At 36.4% G+C, this 19,068-nt stretch overlaps 1 protein-coding gene across 1 annotated transcript; it reads right to left on the bottom strand.

Moving 5' to 3' along the window:
- Positions 1-708: 708 nt before the first annotated feature.
- LOC136342233 (NPC intracellular cholesterol transporter 1 homolog 1b-like) lies at positions 709-17,949 on the bottom strand. Its single transcript, XM_066287827.1, has 24 exons — positions 17,848-17,949; positions 17,549-17,797; positions 17,301-17,492; positions 17,097-17,247; positions 16,917-17,040; positions 16,655-16,856; positions 16,273-16,362; positions 11,427-11,644; positions 11,276-11,377; positions 11,028-11,221; positions 10,794-10,970; positions 10,536-10,740; positions 10,290-10,483; positions 10,134-10,237; positions 9,949-10,076; positions 9,750-9,862; positions 6,183-6,321; positions 5,964-6,127; positions 1,918-2,188; positions 1,676-1,857; positions 1,391-1,622; positions 1,224-1,337; positions 1,008-1,170; positions 709-931 (listed from the first exon to the last, which is right to left on the bottom strand). Exons 1-24 carry the CDS (start codon positions 17,852-17,854, stop codon positions 912-914), a joined length of 3,735 nt encoding a protein of 1,244 aa, XP_066143924.1. The 5' UTR covers positions 17,855-17,949; the 3' UTR covers positions 709-911.
- Positions 17,950-19,068: the final 1,119 nt, after the last annotated feature.

The following is a 19,068-nucleotide window of genomic DNA, read 5'->3' as shown; positions in this document are numbered from 1 at the left end:
TCAAAGGAGACTACGTTAAGAAATAATGTATTATTTTCCATTTTTTTCCTTTGAGTGTTAAGTCTGCTACTACTGGTACTATCGTCGTATTTCTATCACTAAGCAAACAAAACACCAAAAATGAGCAAATTAATTAATATAATAAAGGTAATAAGTAGCTACAACAGTGATTTCTTTTACCTCTATTCTATCAATAATATTAAATCAGACGATTAGATGAAAAACAATTTTCATAACAATAAATCTATTGCTAATTTTTTCATGATTTTCGTTATAAATCTCCATTTTTCTGGCATACGGTTCGCTTTAAAGCTTTCGGCCGAATGTATTTTTGTGCAGAAAACATAAATGGTTTAAAATGTAGTTTCAAATGTTAATTGTCTCAATGGTATAGAAATTAGAAGCAAAAAAGCTCACAGAAGCCTTAAAATCTTCGCCGTTGATATATGAAAAAATTTTTGTTAGCGCTCAAAAGTAGCTAATATTAATGATAATGTATGTAGAGAAGCTGAGTTCGTACCTCAAACGGTTTTTGAGATATCGCTACAAAAGTGAAAAAAAACTTTATTTCTAATATATTAATTTAATTTAACAACCTGTATCTCGAAAACGGTACGTTTGTGAAGCCATATTAATAGGCATTTTTTTCTAAAATTTCGCCCATGAATCATACCCTTCATCTGCGGACAGATGTTTTGAAACACCATGTATACGTATAATTCCTTTATTACAAGCCATGGGTGCAGTCAGTGCATCATATATATTTTTTTAATTTTTTTTATACATTAATGGAATTATTTTTAGGTCGAGGAGAAATTGTCACATTAGTTTTTGCATTTAGTACCATCGCACTGTCGGCACCACAAAGCCCGTCGTCGCCTTGCAGCTGAAACTTTGTCTTCGATGTCTCATCAAGTGTATTTAATGCTTCCTGAAAGCAAAATAATATATCGAACTAGATAAATATCACGAATCCTATATGAATATCATATTGAAATAATCCTTACCCACAAAGCTTAAAAACACCGGCAAAAATATTAGGCCATGAAAGGCCCCAATGAGGACCATTAGCAAATACATCCGGAAGTAGAATATCTGGAATATCTGTGAGCTTGAGAATGCCAAAACTACTATCCCAGAAAACTTGGTGATGGTGATACCAGTTAATATCTAAGTAAAGGCCCCAATTTACCTCTATGGATTTTTAGATATTTGAAACTTACGGAACTTCCCATGTTTCCCAATGCATCGGTGGCCCTGTCGAGTGAGGAGGACTCCGAAGAACGTACATAAGAGTGAACTAAATGGCCGCAAAATTCTACCGCGATCCCCACACTCTGAAATAAATCACTTGTAGTTTCATTTACAAAAATTAACAATAATAATTTACCAATATTAGGTTGACCATAGAAATTGCGTTTAGGGATATGTTCCAGAGATACATCATGCCCATCATGTGAATTACAATCATCGTCACAGTGACTATAATTACAGATGAGGCAAAGAGGTCCAGACCAGTAAGAACAAAAGTTACTACAAATACTAGCGTCAGGGAGTAGTTTATACTCTTTAGAAAGTCTGCCCAGATGGTTAGGTATTGCTCGTAATATACGTAGAACACACTGAAATATTAAAAATAATCTTGCTTGGACTATTCTACGTGCTGAGAACTGACCTATATGGGAAAATTTGAATGCCTTCCTGGTCTAATGTGGCGGTCAAATTGTCCCCAATTAATCGAGCATATTTTAGAGCCTCAATATAGTCCTTGGAGTTTTTGAGGACTGAGTGGTAGGACATGATGCTCGAGGTGGCCACGCTGGTTTTACCTGAGTTATCGTTGGAAAAAGCGATGCCCTAAAATACCAACAAAACAACCATAAGTGTTCCGACAGTGCCTCGTGTTTTACCACTTACTTGGTAATAAGCGGCATGACCCCCTTTAGCGCATACCGCATCCGGATTATCCATCAGAAAATATGGTAAGTAATTCAAGTAGTAAGTGGCCTCGTTCATTTTCGGATCCTTACGTGACAGAGTGGCATAGTCACAAGACTCACAAAGATCGGTCGTGTATGTGTGAGGGCAAAATGATGAGTTACTATTGAAGAACTTGCAGCATTTTTCAGCGGCTGCCCAATCGTAGAAGTCGTCAATCCAAGAATTTGATTGGGATGAAATGTAGGTTCTATAGGTGTGTAACATACAGGGTGTTTAGTAATAAGTGGAGGAAACCGAGTTAAAATAGATCTTTGTGAATGGATTTCACCAAACTTAGTCAAATACAAAGTGTTACCGTTCTCGAGATATTTCCGATTTTTTGTTTTCTACTTGTTCAGAATAATTGGTGAATTTTTGGGTGCAATGAAATAGCAGCCGACGTTATTAAATTTGGACATTTTGTCTTTAAGAAAACTGGTAGTGCACATCCCATGACAATTTACCTCAAATTGCTACGATCTACATGACGTAGTCAGCTTATTGTACATCATCGTCACGTTAGGATCAAAATAACTCGATTAGAAAGTCGAAATAAGAAATAAAAATGGTTTGCGCCCTAATAATCCAAACTATTATAAAATTTCCTTATTAAGGAGTTTATCTGCCAGAGATAATAACATTTGTCTCTATCCAAGTATGAAAGCGTACAGAGCTTCTGAACGGATTACTGTGCCCAAAACACAGTTCGCTTTGAGTATTGAAGTGGATTTGCACGACATTTCACAGACATATTACTTATTTAATTGTTAGATTTACCTGTTCCATCTTAATTATTTCTTACTTAGTTTGTTTTATAGCAGATATTTCTCCTTTAGTTTGTTTTTGGAGGTATCTTATAAAATGACACCTTTTTTGACAACGAACGATGTGTCTGACACTTTTTACTGTTATAGAATAGCTGATGGAAATGCCAATGCTGCTAAGTGTTTGTATCAAGACAAATTTCCTAATCGTCGAATTCCTGATGCAAAAGTGTTCAGCAGGATCTTTCGTCGCATTAGAAAAACTTGTTTGGTCCACAATCGTTTTGACCATTTGGGTAATCGTAATGAGCCTGAAGAGGAGGAAGACATTCTTTTTGCTTTTGAGGAGGAGCCTACAACTAGTATTAGAAAACTAGCTGCAGTTAAGAACACCTTCTACTTGGAATGGCTCGTCGGCATTAAAAACCCAAAAGAAACACGCTTTCCATTATACTGCGGTGCAGGGTCTGGAACCTGAAGATCCGGAACGATGAACAACTTTTCGTCGTTTTTTGTTAAGCTCAGATCTGGAAGACAGAAATTTTTTGAAACGTTTTTTTTGGACGGAAGAGTCTAAATTTACGAGAAAAGGAATTGTGAACTGTCATAATTTACATTATTGAGCTGATAGAAATCACAATCCACGTGTCTAGAGATCTACTCCTTTCCAATATAAGTTTAATGTTAGTGAGTGGGGAAGAGTTATTGGTGGCCATTTCGTACATAACCCACCAGAAAACTTAAACGGGAACAATTATTTAGCTTTTTTTACAAAATAATCTACCCGTCTTATTGGAAGAGATACCCCTGAATGTACGAAGAAATATGATCTTTGAATGACATGGATGTGCCGCTCATTACCACCGAAGAGCGGCTCAATACTTAAACGAAACGTTCGCTTGTCGATGGATTTCAGGAATGGTCCCATTTTATGGCCTCCGAGATCTCCCGATTTGACATTCCTCGATTTTTTTATGTCGGAACGTACGAAAAAACTAGAGTATCAAGTGGAAATTCAGAATCGAGGTCATTTTATTGCTAGAATTCTTCAAGCGAGTGAAACACTTGAAAATGAAACGCGAGTTGATATCATAACTCACATTAGAATTAGTGCTCGTAAATGCATTCAAAACAATAGTTTACTATTTGACCATAAGTATTAATAGTTTGTAGATTCGTTGGCAGTTATTATGTTCTGATTAATTTTTATTTTTCCTAGTACAGCTTTTGATTTGACGATGCTCTATTATCATTTTAATTTGGTGATATATCTCGAGAACGGTCTCACTTTCTCTATAACTAAGTTTGGTTAAATCGATTCAGAATTATCAATTTTACAGTCCTGCTCAGCTTCCTCTACCGACTATCAAACGCTCTATATATGAAACTAGACGTCCGTATATCTATTTTATGGAAACGAAAAATTTAAACTACCGGTCTCCAATGGGGTTGGATGACGTTTATTTTGACCTTAAAGGTTCATTTCTAAAGTACCGGAGTAAGTAGTTATGGCGTTATGAGTGTTATTTTTCCAAAGAACAACACCCAAATTTCGACAAAATTATATCGAATTAAATTATTTAAAAAAAAAAAACACACAAAAATTTCCATGGGAGATAAGTCAGGAAAATTTTCTGGCCATTGTTAATGCCAATCCAATTTGGTCCAAACGTATTATTTATATATTGCTCCACAGTACAAAGTTTAATAAACTATCGGAATATTCATCCATCCCGTTTATTCAAAGTTGACTAGGATATAAAAGTGACATGAATATGACAATTTTAAGTTAACTTAACTTCGATGTGTACTATTTTTTTCCAATTCCATTTTAACTGGAAATAGCTATAAACTTGTCTATTTTAAATGGAACCTCCAGTATATTATTTTATTTTTAAAGTCTACGTAATATTTGAGGCATATTCTCTGTATAATACCCTGTACTTGGCCCATACCATTTTTTATATATTTGACCAATTTTAAATTGCACATTTCCTTAGTTATTAAAGAAATAATTTTGGTGGTTTGCAGAATATCAATACATGGTCATAAGTTTAAACTTTTTCTATTTATATGGCTTAATATTATACAGGGTGGTCCAAATTCAACTCCTAACATTCACATTTTGGAAACTACAGAAGTGTACTTTTTTAAATGGGACGCCCTAAAACATTAAGCAGTATCAAATAGAGAATCTAGTTCTCTTTTTAACTGGATCAGAGATAGTTATAATTATTTCTAATCATTTTTGAAATAATTAAGTTTCATGTGAAACTAGTAGTAGATATTCATTCTGGTAAATTCTATATGTAGATGAAAGTGAAACTCTCAAATCTTCTCCTGCAGATGTGGAACTTTGCAGGAATGCGCGGAAATACGTCAGTGCTTTTATTAAGTACGTGAAGAGCAATTTACTAAAATCCATATGTACCACTAGTTTCACATGAAACAGAATTATTTCAAAAATGGTTTGAAATAGGTATAGAAGAATTTTGCTAAATATGAAGATTAAGTCTTTAATAACTGCTTAGACATGCAGATTTAAAATCGGTCATTACGAGGCACATTTTCAAATTAAAGTCAAATATCTCAGAAACGGTAAGTGCCAAGTTTAAAAAATTATAGAGAAAACGTGGCTCAAATATTAGGTAGAATTTAAAAATAAAATAATATACTAAGGTTTCCACTTAAAATAAGCAAGTTCACAGCTATTTCCGGTCAAACCCGAAGTGACAAGAAGTTGAAAAAAATAATTCTATACGTGGAAGTTTACCTAACTCCAACTATTCAAATTCGTATTATTTTTAGATCCTAAAAAACTTTTAATGAACGCATTGGGTGAATAACTCTTGTACTGATATGGATTTAGGGATAAATCGAGGTTAATCTGATTGATATTTCTGGATACATTTTTGCAATAATTCCTAAGACGATTTTCCTCATAACTGTTAATCGATAATACAAAGAAAAATATTTCTCAAAATTGTGTGAAAAAATAGGATATTGTCAAAATGTGGGTAGGTTTCTGGAAAAAATATCATTGATGATATCATAACTCGTTTCTCCGACATTTTAGAAATGAACTTCTTGAAGTCGGAATGGAGGTCGTCTAACCCCATTGAAGGCTCGTAGTTTAAATTTTTCATATTACTTTCGGTTTCCATAAGGTAGGTACAGGTGTGTCGGGTTATCTGTACAGGATTTTTTAGTGCTACCTACATATTTTCCATTTTGGAAGCCAAATAGAGTTGAGTTACTATAGAGTCTTCATTACATCCTACGCCACTGCAGAACCTGTTTTTCAAGGTTTTGTTGGAGAAATCCACATTGCCAGTAATAACCCAATATAATGGAGGGCCTGTCCCTAGTAGATTGTTCAAGAACTGAAATAAATGTTTATTTATACTTTTCCCACGGAGCCTCACTCGTAGTACTAACTTTAAAGTATTTCAGAACGTGACTGTCCTTTGGCATCGAGAGTTGCTGCTCCAGTCCCAATTCTATTGATGGGGCAATTGCTATGCAAGCACATGTTGATATTAGAAACAATATCATTACTATGACCCTTATCGGAAATCTGTCAAAAGGTAAAGACATAAATCAACACTCTGGCTCTAATTTGACAAAATTGGTGAAAATTGCTTTGCGAAGACAAATTCAAAAATTCGTCGCATCTTTAAATTTCATCGATCACTTCAATTTTTAGCAGGTCACTCAAGCATATGGGGAGCATATCTGGGATTTTTTTCCTAATTTCTAACTCGTAGCATTCGAAAGCTATACAGGGCCACCGAAAAATGCATGTCAAAATTGGTATCATGAGGTTATTTGGGGCAATACTTTTGGTCCAAAAATTATTTGAAAAAGTATGTTGCTTAGATGCTGTTGACAGTAAAAGTTCTTTAAAAAAAAACGTTTCTTACTATATCTTGAGGTTGCTTCAATGGATTTCAATGAAACCCATTATACAGGGTCATTCACGGTGAGTATTCTATTAAAAGTTTACGGGGTTCTAACATAGCTAGAGATCTGAAATTTTGGATACTGACGTAATGGAGTTTGATCTGTTGAATTAAAATATTGGTATCGTTGCGACGTTGACAGATCAACGTGTAACTGACAACAACTTTGTTATTTTAAATGGCACACCCTGTATTTTATTACATTTTCCAATTTCCCGGAAGTTTTAAACCCCAGTTTATCTATCATGTGCCATAGTTGTGATGAACCGTTTACGAAATAAATAATTTTTTTTTACTGATTTAGCAACAAACAGTTCTAAATTAAAAAGCGCATATCTTTTCAGCTATCACAGCTATAGAGTTGAAATATGAGCTACAGACTCTTATTAGCTATCTGTATCTTTTAATCTTATACATTTTTTTGGATTTACATACAGGGTGTGGAAAAATTAGTGCGATATCAGAAGGATATAAATATGAGCATTAAATGAGAATCTTAAATAGAAGACCCTATATTTTTCGATGGCATCTGAAAGATCAATAAATTCTCTATCGAAAAGTATTATACATTAATATAATTGTTTTCAGTTGTTTTTGAGATATTGGCAAATATTTTTTTATAAATTTTTTATAAACATTTTCAGCAAAATCTCTAATTTTATTTATATTACGTAGATTTAGTTTACTATAAAGGATGTTACAATTTCGTTTATTTTACGTTGTTACCCCATAGCCTCCTCCTAACCGAATCAACTAATAAGTAGTGACTTTTGCTCTCAAAGACTCTAATATTTATTTCAAAAACGGTTCATCATAGCTATGGCATATGATAGATAAACAGGGGTTTAAATCTTCTGGGAAATTCGAAAATGTAATAAAATACAGGGTGTGACATTTAAAATAACAAAGTTGTTGTCAGTTACACGTAGATCTGCCAACGTCGCAACGATACCAATATTTTAATTCAACAGATCAAACTCCACTACGTCAGTATCCAAAATTTCAGATCTCTAGCTCTATTAGAACCCCGTAAACTTTTAATAGGACACTTACCGTGAATGATCCTATATATGTCGGCGCCTTAACGTGTATATAATAAAGAGCTACGATAGAGGGACCTGTTGATTTGTTAAGAGTCGGTAATGAGTTTTGAAGAACCAGCTGAATATGAGTTTATGGACGGCTGGCTGATTTGTGTACTTTATTTAGGTTTGGATAAAGAACTGACCCAACGTGTAAAATATGACCGGGTCGGGTGAAACGGGGTCAAGGGGAGAGATTAGAAAAGATAGCCTGGAAAGGACTGAGGCCCTAAAGAAAAAGGGAAGAGAGAGTCAGTATGATAGAGCGAGCTGGTCCCGGATCACCAGTTCTTTGCGATTATTCTAGGAATCTAGATTAGTGACTTTATTTTTATATTATTTAATTTATACCCACTAGTGTTTAAAGTGTCGTTGTTGTCCTTTTAATATAATCAACAGCATTATTCGAGTGATTTGAATTCCTGAATATGGCTTCCGAAAGAAACTACCCTTCCATTCCGACATGCATTTATTCATTAGCACAGGCATTACTTCCATGTAGTTGTAACATTCATATCTACTCGCAATGTGCAAGTGGTAAGTTTTTAGTCATCTTTCTACAAAAATTACCAGAATTTTCCACTGGGTGACTGCATGGTATTGATTTTTTTTTCTGATGACGCCTTCACCCCTTCTCCAGCTTTTCTATCTCTAGGACATTTCTCGCACGGTTACATTTTTACGCCAAAAAATTATTTTTTATTTTCTCATACAGACACCAATTTGCAATCACTTCTATAATTATCGATGCTTCTCAATGTGAACGCTGAAGTCGCTTTTGGAAAACGTAACGATTCATCAAAATATTTCTTTTGAGATCGATAATGGCGTTCTCTAATCAAAACATGACCAATATGGTTAAAATTGTGGGTTTTTTATCATTTTTTATTATTATAAAATTTTTTAATGAGTTCAGTCTTCGCTGTAGATAGATCGATACCTGGCCTTTCAACTGAAACACAAACAACGATGATCTCCACAAAATCTACTAAGTTAAACCATATCGATAACTTCTTGACCAGAAAACGCCATTATTGATTTTAAAAGAAACTTCTAAAATTTGATAAATTGTTACTAACATTTTCCATAAGTAGCGTCAGCGTTTACATCAACGAGTATCGATAAAAATGATCGATGTGATGGCAAATTGACGTTGTGTATGAGAAAAGAAAATATTTTTTTTCAGCGTGAAATGTCAATTGTATGAGAAATTTCCAATAGACGGAAAAGTTGGAGAAGCAGTTAACGTTTCATCAGAAAGAAAATCAATATGATTCAGCTACCTAGTGAAAAGTTCTGGTTATTTTTGTGCAAAGATCGCTATATACTTACTACTTGCACATTGCTAATGAACCTAAATGTTACATGAAAATAATCCCTGTACTAACGAATAAAAGCCCAATAGGTTTCGCTGAAATTCATTTGAACCATCCTCCAAATATAGTAAAAAACATTTTTTTTTCAAGAACTTTAACTGTCAATTTCGCCTAAACGAAACACTTTTTTCAAATAAATTTTGGTACCAAATTTTAATGCATCGACCTAAATAATGTCACGACATCGTTTTCAACATGCGTGTTCGGGACACCCTGTAAAATGAAACGATCACAAATGGTGCTCGCAATTCTAATAAGTTTGTTAACGTGTTTTAAACTCGATAGGTTTTTATATTGAAATTTCCAACCCCCATTTATACCTGTTAAATAGTAATCACAGGGCGGGGATCAAATATGACGAAGGGAGCCGGATAATGTGAATGCCACTACGCGGACACCCTGCATTTCCGACCAAGGGAGTCATTTCGTCCTCGCATTCTTAAAAATTAAACCTTAAAATTTTTTTTTCATTTACTTCTTCTAAACCACATCCAGCACCTAAAGGCTTAAAAACGGAACCCCGCACCCAGGACATCTACCCCTTGGCCAGATACAAAGCTCTTTTTATGGAAGCGATATACCTACTTCATTATTAAGGGAGTGAATTTTTTCTTCCAAAATTTGTGGATAATGGAAGGTTTATCGCTATTTTCGAAGTAATTTAGCTTGATGCAAAATAGCACATCCAAACGCAAGGCCTGCAAATGAAAAACATTGTTGTATAGTCCAGATCTTTGTGTATTGTAGACCAAGTTGATGAAACGATAGCTGTGCTCGCACATACCCTATATCGCATTTGATCTAGAGCGAAAAGTGCCAAGAACGCAGTAATTTGCAATAAAAAATCCAGTGCTACTGCTATAGTTGCATATACTGCAAAGGTCTGAACTGCTGGCATTGACGATAAAGAACCTGAAATGCAAATTTACACATCATAGAATAACAGAAAGAACTTTCACGTCCTCTCACCAATAGCAAAGCACATTATTTCGGAAATGCCAGTCAAGAGCATACTGGGACCGACTTTGCCCAGCATATCACCTATGCACTCAGCAACTGACTGACCAGGACGTCTAGAAAATTGAAGGCTTTAATATGAAGAAAAGAGTTTCGCACGAGACTTACCCAGGTGACCGTTGATAAGTCTGTACCATGATGAAAATGTTGTCTACCCCTACAGCGAGCACTAGAAAGGGGATTACTTCAAGTGTTAACATTGTGGTGGTAATTCCGATGTAAGAGCACAAGCCAATTGCTGCAGTCACCGATGAGAACACGATAACTATGCCACCTGTACCAAGCATTAACTTGCTTTCCAGCTGGAAAACAGTTTAGGTCATCGATTGCTTACCCTTTGGCTTTGTATCGTACCAAAATTCCCTTGAACCTCGTAATTTTTCCCAAAGAGATCGCTATATAACTAAACATTACCAGGTAGCTTATTATTACAGTTATCATTTCTGAGCTAGACTGCCTTTCGATCTCGTCTTGTATGGATCTTTCCGCGCTGAAGGCCACGTTCATGAACGATGGTTTGTCCTTTGAACCATCCCAAGATTTCATGAACTCAATAAATCTGTCAACAAATTCTTATGAAAATCACTTTCACGTCCTTGAGTCCGTACTCACTTTTTCTCCCAAGCAAAAGTTCCAGCGAGTTCGCTTTTATTTTTATTGTTGTTGAGAATGAATGTTAATGATACACCAACCGCATCTAAGTGGTCGTCTTGTGTAGTTCCACCCATGGCTACCCCGGGCATTACTGGACCCCCATAAGGAGCGAGGCAATTTAATCCTGTTGGGGCTCTAAAAAATATTCATTAATACTCCCAACAGTGGCAAGCAAGAATGGCTGGAACGTACTGCAAACAACCGATTATTTTCTCAGTGCTCGATTGAATATCACTTTTGAAAGAATTTAAATTATTAGAGAAGAGTCCCAGCAACGATATAACAGTGCACTCATCAATTGACCGACTACCATAGAAGGGGGTCCTCAATGGTGAATAGCAAATGTCCTTAAGACCGATAGTTCGCCCATCTACTTTCACCGTAATCTAGGAAATTACATCAATCACAGGCATATCTGCACAGTGGTAGACCAATCTTACAGCTTCTATTTTCTGTTGCAACTTGAACACTTCTTCCAGGAATGTGTCATTAAATGCCGGCCCCAATATGATGTTTCCTCCATAGGTTGAGTTGAAATAAAACTGAGAAGATAAATCTGCTTATTCGTGTCATACCTTTGAAGCGACTTACCGAACTCATTGAGACTGTTTTGATAAAGATTTGATTTGTTCTGTAAAAAGGAGAAAAATTTGTATCGAAAAATTCCTTCTCCTGCCTGCTTCGACTTGTAGGGGATGCCCATAATTCAATGGGGTCCGTGGTAACGTTTAGATGATAGATTCCTGAGGATGCTGCTGCGACTATCACTGAGGTTGTTAGAAGAACGATTCCCCATCTTTTTGCTATTACTGCACCATAAGAATGGGTAATTCAACAATAAATGTTTACTCAAAACCGGACGAAAAATGTCCACTTTATTGCTTTAGTGAATCTGACGGTGCTGGGTGAGATTAAATATACATAGATGGTTCTGGGCAGTATACAGGGTGTTACATAAGTACATACCCAAACTTCAGGGGATGGAGTCCTTGAGTGACTATAAGGCGAAACGTTTATATAAACATGGATCCGATAACACTGTGTTTTCAAGGTAAAGAGTGTCAAACTTCGTAAAAAATCGTTTTTTCGTAAAATTCCTTTAACTGATTTTGTTGAAGTTTTGCAGTGTTATTAATGGTTATTATTGTTATTGATGCGCTACTGACTTTTTAAAACTTTTATATTTTTTTCGCACTAAGCAGAGTGATGGCCCCCCAGTTGGCCGGATTTATTCCCGTTAGATTTTTTTCGCGCAAAGCCCTTTGTTTATAAACCTCCGGGTAATAATGAAGAAGAATTAATTCAATGGAACGGGATTCATCTAATCAGATCGAATATACGCCGAGAATGTTTCGACGTGTTCGGCAGGCCATGTTAAGACGAGCTAATGCTTGCATTAAAGATGAAGTAAGACATTTTCAGCAACTACTGTAAGTTTCGTGTTATTTATTTCTAAATGATTTTGAACTAAAAAATATGGCAAGCCATTTGCTCGAGTATAGTTTTAATAAAGTGATTTTTTGTTTGTTTTTTTTTTTAATTTCTGGCGTTACCCCAGTACACGTCACTGGTAAAAGAAGATAAATAATTTTTAGCTGAAAAGATTCTTTATACTTTATTAAAACTTGTCACTAAGTTTCACAGTCCTATTAGTTTATATTTTTTTGTTATTATATTTTTTAATACGTAACAATTAAAAAAAAAGTTTGATCCCCTGTATCTCGTGAACCAAGCATTACCGGACCTGTATGTATTACACTTTTTGTTTTAGAATCAGTCAAAACGTAATCCCTTGAAGTTTGGCCACACACTTAAATAACACCCTGTATATGTGTAACTGGTGCGTAAAAAGATTTTATGAACCATAAGCAAATATTATTATATTTTATCTATAACCGATGATACTTCAGCATAAAATTTCATGGAATTCAGATTGAGAGGCATCATCGCTTCATTAATTTATTTCTATAGCATTTTCCTACGATTCAAATAATATAATTCATTGAAAAATGGAAGTTGGTTAATGTTGCCGCCAGTTCTTTATTCTTTATTTATTTCAGATATTCCAGAGATACTAAAGACAACATATTAAAATTGAATATATCTCTATCCAGGGAGTACATTTATAAACATGACACTGGATAATTCAACCTTACAAAAGATCTACCTCAAATTAGGTAGAATTGTCATTAAATAGCCGTGCGCGATCCACTATATAGTGTGGTCCACATAAGGTGGTCCACTACCTTATCTCAAAAACCGCAAGGTTTAGTAAAAACCGTTTAATATAAAAGTTATCCAGCCTTCTATGAATATTTATTTTGTAATATTTTCTAAGCTATTTGATGGTCCAGAGAATCGTGTCATGACAAAAATACATTTTTTTAACGGAATACCCTATATTTTGTTAAGAATACTAGTTATGCTTCTAATTATAAGTATTTTTTGTTATTAGAAAATATGGGATTTTTTAGTAGTTTTAGAGTTAATTCGATTTAAATTAAAGATACAGGGAAAAGTAAGCTATAAAAAACTCTCAATAAATTCACAAAGCTTTGATAGGTTATTTTAACAATTTGTCCATTTCAAAGCAAAGGGTTGTTCTACTAGAACAAGTACACTTTTACTTTTCGGGAACTTTGATACAGGGTGAAAAAAAAATCTGAACTATTCACATTTCAAGTATTTAAAATATTATTTCTAAATAGGTCCCCTGTATTAAAAAAAATAATTTCTTTCTATTTCCTATCAAATCACTTCAAATTTTTTATTTGAAATGTGAAAAGTTGTAGCTGTAGCAATTTGCAAACGATTCAATTAATACTTTGTGAATTCATTAAGAATCACCAAACGTTTATTTTTTCTTCCTGCTTTTAATTAAATTTAATTAATTTAATGAATGCTGAAAATGTTTCACATATTGTAATAACAAGAAATACTTACAGTTACAAGCAGAATTAGTATTCATAACAAAATCTAGGATTTCTAATTTTAAACAATTTCTAGACGACCATGTAACTTCAAAAATATTAAAAAATAAAAATTCCTAAAAAAACTTAATAATTTTTACGTTAAACTATTTTTTCTAAACTTTACGCTTTTTGAGATAAGGTAGTAGAACAACTTTCGTTGACCACCCTGTATATGTCCCTCAATACCTACTAATTCCGGATATGATAATAAAACTTACCTTCAGAACAGGATAATCACGAACGAGTATTATCCAAATTCAATCAATTCTCATGTCATAATATATATACTCAGTGACATTAGAAGTGTTACACCCAGTAGAAATAATGTTTTGGAAGTAAATGACTATATAGAAAACAGGCCATGATGCCATGCTTAACATTTTATCTATAAAAGCTTTTGCAAAAAAAGTTTCATTTCTCAGTTTTTTGTGATGACAACAGTTCATGCGACTTGCTTGGTACAGATATTTTTAGTTTTCATATTTCTGTCCACTTGTGCGAAATGCCCAGGGTACGAACAGATCAACAATATCACCATCTTAATGATTTTGATAGAGGTAGAATTATTGCCTATCGAAATTTTGGTTTGTCTTATCGCAAAATTGCTCGTCGCGTTAACACTACTACAATGGCGATGGGCAGAAGAAGGTAGAGGAAATCGTAGAAGACCAACTGGTCAACCGAAGCGTACCACAGAGCGTTAAGATCGGCGATTTGCGAGACCCCTTTGCTACTACGCTCCAACCTGGTAAGCAATGGTTTGGAGAAGAAGGTAGACCTGGTAATATGTGTTGGAGAAACTCCAACATAAAGATCGCTCTCACGCAATGCCCTAACATCTGGGCAATAAATAATAAAAGATGGAAAACAGAACCTAACCTTCGACATACCATTAGGTGCCAAACCCTGGGTATCACGCTAATTACCATTCATCTGTGTTATTTCCACCCTGATTTATCAAGTGCGAATTGCAAAATAGATAAAGGGTCGCAGCAAATTAGGATGGAATGTCCAGCAAGAATTGCGCAAGTGACCCATGAACCAGAGAGTGTTAGCGATAAGATCCTCTGGTTCATGGGCCACTTGCGAAGTGAATGGTGTGAAAGCATGTAGGTGGTGATTTTCCCATGAAATCGTGGGAAAGATCCAGACTCGAGGACCTGCTTTTTTCGGGAAAGAGTGCCACCCCTCTTGGAGGAAAATCAGAACCGTTCCTCATCTCGTTGCATTAATAGCAACTTCTCTCCTCTCTCGATTTCACAACTTAGAATAAATCACTCTACCAACTTCTACCTCATCTTGTTGCAATAGATATCTGTACACAGGCATTATTGTTAATAGTTTGATCGCCAATCAACACTGTATTCCAATTAGTTTGTGATTGTGACTTTGTGATTAAATTTAGTGTGATTCGTGTAACAGAGTTTCTATACCCTTTCAAACTTTTGGACCCCTATTACTCATAAGAGTAGCCCGTCTGGTCCTTCGACTCAAGTACATAACCCCGCCAGCGTATTTGGATGTCTCTGTGGGTGCCTAGTGAGGCAGTCACTACTGTTAGGCAGGAACTCAGGAAGCCTCTGGCCTAAACAGTATGCGAACTCTATATCGTCGCATTCGAACCTTTGAACTTCTGTCATACCGTCCTCGACTAGTGTTACCCTTAACAGCAGCATTGGAAGGCAGAATGGCATAATGTCGTCTTCAGCGATGAATCGCAATTCTGTTTAGGCATGCACCATGGCCGTATAAGGGTAAGACGTCATCGTGGAGAAAGTCGTGATGTTAAATACGCTGTTGGGTGGTATGTACACAGGACTGTTAGAGTAATGGTTTGGGGGGCTGTTGCCTATGGTAGCCGATCAATTCTTGTGTTTATTCAAGGCAGTTTGATCGCTGCGTGTTATGTAGATAACGTCCTACAACCCGCTTTACTGCCTTATCGAGATGGTCGTCCCCACGTTCACTTTTTCAGCAACACAACGCACGTCCCCATATCGTTCGTCGAACTATGGACTTTCTCCAAGAAGCTGGCGTTAATGTTTTGCCATGGCCTTCCCGTTCACCGGATTTAAATCCCATCGAACATGTGTGGGATATGATAGGGAGAAGACTATCCACTTTGCCCCATCCTCTACAGGCTCTGGCACAGTTAATTCACGAAGTTCAAATTGCCTGGAACGAGGTGCCGCAAGCAGACATCGATCATCTAATTTTGTCGCTGCCCAGACGTGTACAAGAGTATATTCATCTACGAGGTCGCCAAAGACATTATTAATGTTTTTTTGGGTTAAATGTTAATAATATTTCTTGCAAAGTTGATCGTTTCATTCTGGTTGTAAGACTACCCCATTACTAAAAATTTAATTCCAAAAAATCATTCCTACTGGGTGTAACACTTCTAATGTCACTGAGTTTATTATACAATATAGTGATAGTTATTCTAAAACGATCTAAATACTTACAGTATCCCCAAGCTTTGAAGAATTTGTAGAGGTATTTGTGAATATTTTCTTGTATTTTCGCAAATTTTCCTTTGGCTCTCTGCGGTACATCTAAAGCAGAACGTGAAAATTTCATTGACAATGCGTTATGAGGAACGCTCCTTGCTTTGCATGAATCGTATAGTTGATTAAGTAAAGTGAGATTTTCATTAAATAGATAATTCTTTAAAATGCAATTTGTAAGCTTAATCCCATAACGCGTTCGAAAAGTTTAGAGATTCTGCTCTCGCAGATTCTCTGATTTGATCGATTTAGTCGTCGAGAGAATCGTTGTATTGAAGAGAACTGCTCAGAGTTCTGCTCAGAATAACTAAAACCTCTTGTTCCCGAATAGTATAATTACCTGGTGTTATCGACGTTATAAAGCGGCTGAGCACCAATCCAACCACCAATCCCACGGATCCAAGCAAAAATAGCCCGACAGAGACATAGAAAGAATACTTATTTATATTCCAGAAGAGAGTTTCATCGCTAGATATGCTAACAAATGGAATTAATGGACAGTTGACCGGACAGTCTGAACAACTGCAGGCGGATGAATTTTCCTAAAGCAGATATTTAGAAATTGGAATTCAAACTTTTAAGTACATTCCACGAGTATTTACATAAGCTTCCTGGCATGACGGAACATCAAAATTCAAAGGGCTCGTGCCATTTATGTCGTCTTCGTAGAGAATCTTAAAAGGAGAGAAAATGTTTTGATCTGGATCGTTCATAAATTCAAACCACCTGAAATGATCATTATAGTGTGCTTGGATTCCATTTCATCATAGTGAAACTCATACCTTTTGGGAGTGCACCAAATCGCGCCATAATTGCCACAAGCACTTTGTAGTACACGTTCTCCTGTGCTTGGCAAAGACACGTCCTTGCAAGAATTGTAAATTTCAGTTAGCGTTTCATTCTTGCTGAACAAGTGCACCTCCGTTACATATTCTACGAAAGCAAAATTGAAGAGTTTACCTCCACCATATGAGCTTACCACTTGCCAACACCTGTTGATTCATTTCGTTCAGACTTATACGAACTGGTCATGTAATATTGATATGGCGAACACGAGACTAGACAGAAAAACCTTTGGATATTTTTGATGCAGGTAGGACACCTGGAAAAAGGAGCTGACTTCTCGAACCCATTTATTGTGAGTTTCATTTGATCTAAATCACAACATAGCGCTGGATCTGGAAAACATAAAAAAATGCCAAAACTATTATCGAATACCACCAGCGCAACTTACTATCATCCACTTTCTTATCAGTTCCTTCGTACAAAAAGGGACAATACTCCCTGATTTGTGTGTTGGTTGCATTAGCTTCAGGATCAGTGAGGTTTAAACGCTCAGGAGGCGTCACCTCCACGCAATTTTGGTCACGGTCCTTCGGATCATGGTTGCAAACATGCAAGAAGTGACATTTAGGTTCTCGCTTTTCGGCAGTATAGCCTGTGGCCAACGAGAAACAAAGCAGACAGAGCAGGTAGAACACCGCTGTGAAAAATCCATTGAAACACGTTCGTCGAAGTTGATTAAAAACTTACCATTCATTTTTTACCAGGGCGAAACCCACTAACTATCGTAAACTAGAGCAAATATTTATTAAATGTTCCTGGTCATATCTATAAAACACCTGCAGCTTATCAGTTGCAGGTGTTGGACCCTTACTAATAAAACGTATTGTTAAGAATATGAAAGATAAGTTTTGGATACTCTAGACGATTTGATTAGGCTGATCGCACGAATCATCTCAGGCGATAAGGGCATTGATTTACCGAAGTGTTTTTTTAATTGTTCAAATAAATCGATCATCTTACGTTTAAACCATAATAATGTAATTTGATTGGGTTCGATACATTCTCACACACAAGTGACGAGAATGATGCTTTGATGACCTCGGCCATAGGTTGCTTTTCAGAATTTCCCGTTCTGTGAAAAGCCCAGAACGCTAATTAAGTGGTTAGAGGTGAGACGTTTCGTATTGAAGCCACAAAATGGTTGAGATGAGAAAACGCGTGAATTTACCTCACGTTTTTGAGAATGTTTCACTTGCAAGTGGGCATCGCTTTGGCGTAAAAAATGAGACTTGCTACAAACACTCAGACAGGCGCTCATCATAAAAATTTACTATTACTAGAAATTGTGTGCAGGGGGGGAGGAATTGGGAATGTGGAATTGGGAGGGGGAGAGGAGGGAGGGGTTGGGAGAGGAGGGAGAGGTTGGGGTAGGAGGTATGTGATGGGGTGGGTAGGAGGAAGGTGGTGTGGGAGAGTGGTGGGTGGTGGAGGGGTGGGAGGGGAGGGGTTGTCATGACCTGACCCTTTTCCCTCCACCACCTACTGCTTTTCACTCCTTTGAGGCAAGAGAGGGAAGGACCTCTCCGCAAAACATATCTTTCTCATTAATTAAGGAGAAATTACTATCTAATTCGAGAACCGGGCGGACTCCCTGCAGAATAAAGGCGACTCCGCAGACACAAAGTACAATATAGAATGGAAGTTGCCATGCAACCTGGCCTGTTCCTGGCCCACTTGGACAAAGTGGGCATCTCCATCGAAATTTAGGAGGGAGAGGAGGAGGAGACGTTCTGTGCGATGTCCAGTATTTCCCACACAAACGTTCGATCTCTTCGACGGAGCAGTGGTCCGATCCGCAAACCAAAACTGGTGATCTCTCAGAGAGAGATATATGCTGGTTCGTAAAGATCGCGAACCTCAACTGACTAAGAGGATATGGCCGCCTCAGCAAATCTGGGGCCTTGGGCG

The sequence above is a fragment of the Euwallacea fornicatus genome, chromosome 11 (genome assembly GCF_040115645.1).
Source record: "Euwallacea fornicatus isolate EFF26 chromosome 11, ASM4011564v1, whole genome shotgun sequence".
Classification (NCBI taxonomy): domain Eukaryota; kingdom Metazoa; phylum Arthropoda; class Insecta; order Coleoptera; family Curculionidae; genus Euwallacea; species Euwallacea fornicatus.
This window is presented reverse-complemented; position numbering and strand designations above follow the sequence as displayed.

Coding starts and splice junctions, on each gene's coding strand:
- LOC136342233 (XM_066287827.1), bottom strand. Junction 11,645..16,272: donor CTTCAAAGCTTGGGGATACT/GTAAGTATTTAG, acceptor CTTATGGTGCAG/TAATAGCAAAAAGATGGGGA. Junction 10,741..10,793: donor ACTTTTGCTTGGGAGAAAAA/GTGAGTACGGAC, acceptor ATTTGTTGACAG/ATTTATTGAGTTCATGAAAT.